At 40.2% G+C, this 9,951-nt stretch overlaps 2 protein-coding genes across 2 annotated transcripts in view; both read left to right on the top strand.

Annotated features, from left to right (window-relative positions):
- Window positions 1-9,951, top strand: part of LOC306836848 (kunitz-type serine protease inhibitor IX-like) — a 140,719-nt gene that overhangs the window by 57,315 nt on the left and 73,453 nt on the right. The window lies entirely within an intron of this gene.
- On the top strand, window positions 2,525-9,891 carry ak3 (adenylate kinase 3). Its single transcript, XM_079364169.1, is given in 6 exon segments — window positions 2,525-2,862; window positions 6,151-6,270; window positions 6,445-6,617; window positions 7,410-7,528; window positions 8,807-8,891; window positions 8,893-9,891. Coding segments are annotated over 6 exon segments (819 nt in total). The 5' UTR covers window positions 2,525-2,714; the 3' UTR covers window positions 9,067-9,891.

Raw genomic sequence — 9,951 nt, 5'->3', positions numbered from 1 at the left:
CAGAGTGTAACACAGTTCTTTAGTCCCTATGTCCTCTGGGTTATCAACATGGATGTTAACATCACCAACATTAATAACACATCAAAGTCAATGCAGATCACAGACAGCAGTTCAATGAAGTCCTCTAAAAAAGTTTGCACAGTATTTAGGCTCGGGGGTTTGACTGAATGGCCACATATTCAGAAGAGGCCTAATCTAAACAAAACTGTAATTCCTCCCCCTCTCTTATGCACTCTGGTTTCGCCGATTAAACTGAAGTTGGGAAGAGCTGACTTGATAAGAAGAGCTGCGCTGTTATTTTGGTCCAACCAATTTCAAGTTAAAAATGTAAAATCAAGCTTGTGCTCAATAATAGAATCATAGATTAAAAATGATTTCCCAGCCAGATCTAAAGTTTAGTAGAGCCAGCTTTGGGGTCCTAGAAGCTACATCTGCAAACATTTTTTGGGCAGGTTTGCAGATAAAAAGGCATAGATGCTAAGTTTGACAAGTTTGCAAAAATCACAAAACTGCCTTTTGTTTCTTGGCAGAGTCCTCTCCTTTCTTCTATTCGGCTCATCACAGAGGTTTTGGAACCTATACTGACATGCAGAGAGTCATGAATGCTAATATCCTCGCAGCCTGGACTCAAAACTCATCAGTTTGACCCTGTAACATTCTGCATTTCATCCTTATCAAGCTGAGGAGACAAAACATGATTCACCCGCAAAGTGACGGGGGGGGGGGGGGGGGGGGGGGGGCAGGGTCGACTCCTGTATCAGAATGGGCGAAGGAGGGTGTCGTCGGATGTTTATGGTAGAGAAAAAGGGTGAAGGGCAGGGGTACTTTTTAATCCAGCATTGATCAGCTCTTTCATCTGGTCAGTGAACTCCAGGTGGGGGGAGGAGAAAGATAGGATGATTAGGGAGGAAGATGATGATCTGATCTGACCTCCCCTTGGTTCCGATGTCTCTCCTCTGTAGGTCTATCCTCAGATGCTGGCAGATGTGATTCTTGGATGAAGGTTTTCACCTCTGAATGTTTTGTCTTTCTTTAAAGCTGTTTTCTTTTGTCTCCTGTCCTTGGCAGAGAGAACTAATGGTTGAGGCAGCAAGTAAAAAAGGTTTGAGATGAACAGTTTCATCCCTAACATGTTCAGGCAAAATCCATCTGCCTTAAAAAGATGTCTGCGTTCCCAGAAAATGTTAAAATTCTTAATTAAATTAAATGTGAGTGGTAAGCCAGTTATTCAATGCCAGTAATCCCTCATCTGCTCTTGGGACTGCTGGTTTGGGTATGCAGATAAACATATCCACATCCAAGGGGCTGACCACCTTCAGAGACCAGTGAAGTCCTGTTTCGAGAATTCAGACTGTTGTTTTGTTATCATTTGACACTATCTGCAGTATGACATTCTTCACAGTTAGACCTTCAGCCACAACATTGAGGATCCTTTCTTCTAAATCATATAGAGACCATTTCTTGAACTCAGCACTTCTGATGAAATTATAAAAGCTACATTAAAGGAATAAAACATTTTGAAAGAGAATTGAAGAACTGTTGTAAGAACAAAAGAGTGGGAGTCATAATATGATGGTAAAACATACCTGACCATACTTTACTACTACTTTCTTTTCTTGATTCTCACTCTCTGTCACCCAGAATCTGGACCGGCATGAACTCACCTTCAAACCAGTCCAGTTGCCTTTTTGGACAAAGCGAACTATCAAACAGAAGGAAAGAAAGACAGAAAGCACAACATCTGATTGATGGAGAGATTAATAAGGATGTGCTCCTCGCTGCATGTGATCTCTGTGGATACAAAACACTATACAGGTACAATGGACCTGTTTGCCATTAGATGGCGCCATTCATTAAAAAAAAAAACAACGATGTGGGCGTGACTTTCAATAAGCTCATCATAACAGGCAATAACATGAAAGAAATGTAACAGAACTGCTTGCAAATGCAAGATCACCTCTTTTGATCCTCTGAATCGGGAGATAGGCTATAGTTTAGGCTTCAATCAAATCAAAGTTCATTAAAGCGCATCAGTAATAGACAGGTAGGCCATTTTAAATATGACTGTATCACACAACTATGAGGATTCTAGGTGCTTTTTAGTTTATCATTTTCTTAAGACTAAAAATCGTAAATAGTTTGGATGCTGAATATGAAGGAGCAGATCGGTTAATGGTCAACCCAGCCTGCCTGCCAATCTGAAGGTCTGTCTGAGAACATCGAGGCTCGAAAGGGATTAATCATAGCAAACCTTACCGACAGGCTTTCCTCTGCCTGTAGCCCAATTACATAATAGTGTTATACAATAAGCACAGATCTAGTGAAACCGTGCCATCTGCGAGCAAGTTTATCAACACGCTCATTTCGCTGGGAAGCTTTAGGACTGCGTCGTGGGGGTGGTCGTGTATCCTTATCTGCCCCAGCTGACTCTACCGGTTGCACTTCTCTTCTGTTCTCCTCCCTCCTCCCTCCTCTTCCCCCACCACCTCCTCCTCCCCCTTCTTCCGTCTGTTTCTGCAAACCGGGGGAAATAACAGTGAAGGGTGAGAGTTGCAGAAGACGCGCCCACTCTTGGCGACGTTGCGCACTTCTTGGAAAAAAGAGAAGACCTGCTGTTATCCAGCTACGACTGAGCATCCAGATCGAAGAGTTTCATGGGAAGGACACGGCTGTTCTCTGCCTTCTAACTTGTGTTTCCTAAGAATTGCACAGAGATGACTCTTCATAGAATTTTTCGTGCTGTTATAACAGGACCCCCTGGTTCGGGGAAAGGGACAGTGTCCTCGCGCATCACCAAAACTTTTGGACTAAAACACATTTCTAGTGGGGACATTTTGAGGGCCAATATCAACGCCAAAACCGGTAAGACAGCGATGTCCTTTTCTACGAAAGAGATGGTTTGATCCTAAATGAAACCTGCACACTTTGGCTTTTTGTATACTTTGCAGCCTAAAAGTATCTGTATTGAAAATACAGGCGTGCTTAATCTTCTGAATCTAATTTCCCTGAAGGAAGTGTATTGCACAAATGATCACAATGCTGAACACATACTCCGGGAGAGGTAACCCCTTAACGTTAAACTTTTCTGGCTGTCTGCGTTTCTGGGCTGATGTGATAAGAGCCCACTCCTTAAACAGTTAGATTTCTAATCTCTGAAACCACAAGGGCTGAACAGGGATGGGATAGAATCGGTATTCTCTTTAACCAAGGTCAAACAGGTTGGCTGAGGGTTGTAGCATAATAGAGCTTGTGGTTGTGGTGTTTGCACTGGAAACACTTGAGCTGTAAATCACCTGAACTTTGGAAGCAGGCCTACTGCTCCTCCATATCACCTTGGTTAAAGATAAAGCTGAAAAGATAAGAACAGTTGCATCATCTTAGAGCCTTAAAAGGAGGAACTACAGATGAAGAAGTGTTCTTGATAGAAAAAACTGTATAGTGGTAAGGACGTTACAAAAAGAAGCCTTCGGTTGAACAAAAAGATCAGAGTTTCCTGCAAAAACTAAAATCTGCTAAGGTGTGGTTACACTAACACATCAATTTCTATCTATCATGTGTTAATGTAGCTACACCTCTCCCTCCACTGGGGCACTCAGACCACTACCTGGTAAGACATTTACATACCTATGGTGAAAAAAACAACACCCCCAAAACTAGGTATGTAAAGAAGTGGTCTGCTAAGGACTGCTGTCTTGGATGTGCTGTGCAGCCCACATATGGAGGACATCGGCAGCCTAACCCACTGCATCACAGACTACATGAACTTGTGTGTTGAGAACACTGTACCCACTGAAAAAATACAGTGTTTCTCAAACAACAAACTCTGGGTGACTCCTGAGCTTAAAACCCTGCTGCTTGAAAAGAAGAGGTTTTCAGATCTGGAGATATAGAGAAGTTGAGGAGGGTGCAGAAGGAGCTAAAGAGAAAAAAAATCGAGGAGGGGAAAGCCAGCTACAGGACAAAGATGGAGGAGAAATTGCAACAGAACAATGCAAGGGATGTCCGAGGCCTGAATAACCTCTCAGGTCACAGCGGAGGTCGCGGGAGGGGCCCTGAAGCAGGAGACAGGGAGTTAGCAAATGAAGTGAATTTGTTTTTCAATAGTTTTGATTCTGCTCCCACCCCCAACCAGCAGAGCTCTGACCAGCCCACTTTGTAATCACTCAATCTGAGCACCCTGTCACCCCCATCAACAACCCTCCAACAACAACAACAGCCTCTCTGTAACAGCTGATCAGGTGAGAAGTCAGCTGAGAAAGACCAAATGGAGGAAGGCCTCAGGTCCCGATGGCATCAGCTCCAGACTTCTGAAGGACTTTGCTCACAGACCAGCTCTGTGAGGTTCTTCTGCTTATTTTCAACCTGAGCCTGGAGAGGGTCCCTACTCTGTGGAAGACATCCTGCGTGGTGCCAGTCCCAAAGACATCGCACCCCAGGGAGCATATGAACTTCAAACCTGTGACCCTCACCTCTCACTTGATGAAGACCATGGAGAGGATCATCCTCAACATCCTCCGCCTCCTGGTGACTTCAAATCTGGATCTTCTGCAGTTGGCCTACCAATCGGACATCGGCACAGGTCCTGGACTCACCTGGAGAACACTGTGAGGGTCATCTTCTCTGACTTCTCCAGTGCCTTCAACACCATCCGGCCTGCAATGCTCAGGGGGAAGCTTGAAAGAGCGAGAGTGGACTGTCATATCCAGCCTTTATTTCATTCATTTAAACCATTTTTTTAAACTTCTGCTATTCATGCTATTTATATTCATGTTTTTGAGCTTTTCTAAGAACTTTTTAATTTAAGAAGTTTATCCTTATACATGAGCAAACTTTTTTTTTTTTTTTCCCTTTTTCGTTGCTTTGAGCTGATCAGCTCCAGTGGAGCAGCTGGTAGTCAGAGTCCATATTCACTTCTTCATGCAGTTTAAGATTTCCTAAACACAGCCTGGATCTGAACCAATGACCTTGCACTTCCCGAGATGCTACACTTTACTTCACACAGGCTGTAATGAACACTATAGAGAATATTTTACATTTAAACTTTAAACCCAGCTTTGTGTCATACTGTACTTGCCAAACTGGTATTCATGGAAAAGTACCTTCGCTTTGGCCCAAAGCACTTTTGTACATGGCCCTATATGTTTGCCTTGTACTTAACACACAGAAATGTATGCCAGAAATCATAGACAATATCTTTTTACAACTTTTTTAGATGGTGTAGTTTACCAACAGTCTTAGAGTCTGTCTCAACCGTTAACTACTGGTACAGTCAGTACATTTTTGCAAGAACTGTCAGAAAGTTCCTTATCAGCTCGACCCCGACCAATAAAACTGGAAGTGAAAGTAGAAAAAAAGACCTCTCATGCCTTAAACTTCTAATGCCCGTGATGTTGCTTCACAGATTCAAAAAAAGCCTCTGAAAGTTTTACAGAACATTGTTCCATTATATACTTCAAAATTCAGTCACTCTCACAATGCAGCATTTTCATCATCGTAAATATGGTAGGCTCATTTTAGACAACTTTCCTGGTAGTTTAGGGTCACTTTTTTTGCACTGTACAAAAAAAATCACAACCCGCCAAGACAGTTTTTGTTTCATGAAATAGCCAGTCAAAAACTGGAGATATTGTGGTGAACAGATGAGCAAATCTGGAGTGGTTGTTCGATGTGTTTGATGTGTTTAAGTGTCTGTTTAATTAGTGTTTATTACGTTTTCATTATCTTCTTCTGATCCATGCCAGTGAATAGACCTACTATGCACTTTGATCCTTTACCATTAATATCATGGTGTCACGTAAGTCCATTGAGCTTGGGCATATACAGTCAATGTATTTATGACCTAATAATAACATTAAAAACATAAAACTTCAATTGATATTTGTGAAACCTCCTCCAAGTCCTTTTTCCTCAAATCGTGAATAGAGTCGTGCTTGTCTGGGATGTACCCTCTTTGACCCTCTTAAACACCTCCAGGGTTAAAGCAGCTTCAAATATACTGTACACACGTTTATATTTAAAATGAGGAAATGAATACTTTTCAAAAAGCTAATCAGTCATTTAAGGATTAAAGTAAAGTTTTAATGTTGGTTTTGTAAAATTCCAAACAGCTTCCTCTCTCCGTACTTGATCCTGTTTCTGTGTGTCTTTCAGAGCTTGGCCTGCTTATGAAGTCCTGCATCGACCAGGGTCAGCTGATACCTGATGATGTCATGTCTCGTCTCATTCTCAGTGACTTGAAAGCAATAGACCTGAGCAGCTGGCTGCTTGATGGTGAGAGTTCAAACACACTACCATGATTGTTTGTTAAAGATTGATAACCAAGGAAGAAACAATGCTTTCTTAGATCTTGCATATGCTTTACTGCAAACTTGGTAAAGTTACTCATCACCTCCTTTCCCCTCTGTTCCTTATGACTTGTATCATGTTGTCTTCTGTGTCTGTTAGGTTTTCCTCGCACAGTAACACAGGCAGAGATTCTGGATGACACCTGCAGTGTGGACACAGTCATCAATCTAAATGTACCTTTCCAGACCATCAAAGAGCGCCTCACATCTCGGTGGACTCACCTTCCCAGTGGCAGAGTCTACAACACAGATTTCAACCCACCTAAAGTCCCTGTAAATACATCCTCTCCTAATATAAGATCACTGTTTAACTGTCTGTTTTTTTATCCAGTGTCCAGCTTTACTTAGAACATGTAGAAAAACCTACTGCTTACAATTCATCGTTCTTTCCTTTGAGAAGTTTCAACTATTATTTTAGTGATAAGATAAGGTGCAAAAGTAAAAGTTTTAACACAGGAATTCACATTATGTGAAAAAAACAAAAGAATAGAAACAAAAAGTGACATAAGGCTCTAAAGGATCATTAGAATAGGGACATTTAGCAGGTTTTGTAAAAGGATCAAATTGTGGAGCGAGCGAAAAAAAATGGAAAGAGGAAAATACTCTGACTGTTTATGTGGAGAAAAATATAAAAATATATATAATAAATATATTACAATATGTATGTAGTTATTTATTTAAAGATAAGTGTTTTGATTGTGAAGATACAAAATGAGTAAGAATTATAACAGCACCATTATCATTTTACACATCAGTTACAACTCATTGCAGTGAGTGGTGAAAGATTTTATTTAGACTCTAGATAGTGGTGAATTAAGATAATGAGCATTATGAACACTACACCTGTTTAGTACATGCTTTATGCACACGTTTGGCTGGCATTAGCATTAAGCTTCAATCAATTGTGATTGAACACCTGAAGCATTTCTTAGGAGAATTGTTCCCACTGATAATGTTATTTCCTGTTATTATATTTAAAAAAAGTGAACAAAGTCAATCGCCTGCAGCCAGTTATGATGTTTACAAGGTGATTATATCACCTTTTACTGTCTGTTTTTTCTTCAGGGTTTGGATGATGTAACAGGGGAGCCTCTGGTCCAGAGGGATGATGACACTCCAGAGACAGTCACACGCAGACTGAACGCCTATAAAACCCAGACAGAGCCTGTCTTAGAGTACTACAGGTAGAATACAGATAAATACAAACCGTATCAGCCCCTTTTAGCTAGATTATATTCCTATTTGCTAATTAGAGTTATTAATTGTGCATCCATGCACAGGAAGCTCAAAGAGGAAAAATGTTGCAGCAGTTTATAGCCTAATGTCTCACCGACGTATACTCGTACATAAATCTACATGGAGGTAAAAGGCTACAACTCACAAGTGCAGCTGAACTTTGCCCCCGTCCTGTCTGCACATTCTTCACAGTTGCTTGCATGAAACTGCTTAAGAAATCACATTCCAAGGGTACTACTTTTTTTTATTTTTATAAAGATACCCTTTCTTTTATCTTACCATAATCCTTAAAGGTCTAGTCAGTAGCATTACAAATTTAAGCTGTGCCCCTTCTAGTGGACTAATTGCCATTAGAAGCGCACTTTAAGCTACATAAGTACATTACTTTGTTGTAATGGAAAAACTGAACATGTGTAGCTACCACAGCCTATCACACTGGAATTTGGCATCTGCCTGTCCAAAAGAAAGCAGGCCAACTCCTTGACTGTGGTTAAAAGCCAATCCAAACATTACCCGTGTTATGATGTGCCTGATCCACATAGCGTTTCACCTCAGTATGATCATAGTTTCTCTTCTCTGCCACCACTTCTACGTCCACAATATCCACTAGCTTGAATGGCTTTCAATCGCAGGATTGTATTCACTTCCAATTCATCTGCACAGTGTCATTAGCTGAGGGAAGACATCCACTAAGAAACAACCCAAAAAAATTAAAGCATCAAATTGCAGACAAAGGACAGGCTCTCTGCAGACACAGTCGCCACCACAAATGTACTGAGGCCCATAAGTGATGGTTGAGCTTTATCACTTTTGTATAAGTCTATATTTTACTTCTTATGAAAGATTAGCTGATTCTGTCTTTAAGGCAAATAAAACAAAACAAAGCAATACAAGACTAGCAGGGCTTTGGGTACTTACAACATAGTTGCTATTTCTGGACCAATTAGGCAAAACAAGGCCTATATTGTGTGTTCCCTCAAACCAGCGGGACAGGCTAGTGCCCCACTTATTATTACCACTTTTACTTAGATGTAATTTATCATTTGAAACAGGTACACACAGGCAGGCCTACAGAACAGGGAATAAAAAAGGACATTAGCCGCCACTTTTGTGCTGTTTCAAATTATTCATGTACTTCTTGGATATCTAAAAAAAAAAGTTTTGCTATTATACTCTAATTTCTTTCTGTAATGTTGAATAACATTTCTGTTTCTTTTCCCTTACAGAAGTAAAGGTATACTTGAGACCTTTTCTGGGACAGAAACCAACAAAATATGGCCGCTCGTTGAGGCTTTTCTCCACAGAAAACTCCACATTCATTAACCAGAAGGTCGAAAGCCTGAACAGAACAGCACAAGAAGGTCCAAGTTTACCAGCAGAAACCACACTGTACTTAATGATTGATCAGGTGCCACTTCCTGTTAAGAGGAAGAGCAATACGTGTAGTTTCTATCCCGAATGTTCTCAACGAGGAGCAAGCTCCTAACATTACACGCCAGTAAGCACCAGCACGACATGTGTTAGGGAAACTTCACTTAAGTAGCCATTGCACTGATGCTGCATTCTCAGGATGTGTGCATAAAAGTCCTTAAAACAAAGTCATTATGACTGAAAGAAATGGTTTGTCATTCTATAATGTGCCTTTTTTTAAGAAAGTATATATTTCCATCTGGTTTTATGATTCATGTTTTAACTTGTAATTCCATTGATGTAATCATGACATTGTCTGATTAAAGAACTTGAAATGTTTCTCATGCAGTGCTTACCCAAAAGGGAATTGTTCCAAACATTACTGTAAATTCACTAAAAAACTAAAGTGCCTTTTATTGCTTTAGAAAATCTAATGGGTAGCTTAGCTAATGTAGTTAGTAGTTGTGAAAAATGATTTATAAATGAGCACAACTCTTATTTTGAACACTTCTATTTTTTTTTCCAAACCATCACTCTGTTCAACACTTAAAGTCTTAATAATTTTGCTCTTTTCTAAAGTTGGCTACATTTCCCATTTTAACCAGGCATTCCTTGTAGAAAAATAGTTTCTACAAATTTTCTTAGGTTTTCCAATTTATGACAGCTGATAATCATTTTCACTAAACTTAATGTTGATCTGTAGCTGAGATTTGTCTTAAGAACCATGTGAAAAGTTACAGAAACTTTGCCTTGTGATGTACTGTAGATGTGTTGTTGCCACTGTGTGAATTTCTGAACACTTGAATACGATGTTTTAAAGCACATCTCCTTTTCACAGACAACATTCAACTGCTTTAAAATATTTATTGTAAATCACAATAAACCTCAGATAAGCCTACTAGTTTCAGCCTGGAGTATGTTCTTGTCGTACTTTATAAGAGAATCAATGAAGTCTCACAGT

Source organism: Symphodus melops (genome assembly GCF_947650265.1).
Source record: "Symphodus melops genome assembly, chromosome: 16".
NCBI lineage: Eukaryota > Metazoa > Chordata > Actinopteri > Labriformes > Labridae > Symphodus > Symphodus melops.
The sequence above is the reverse complement of the archived record's forward strand: the minus strand, read 5'-3'. Positions and strand labels throughout refer to the sequence as shown.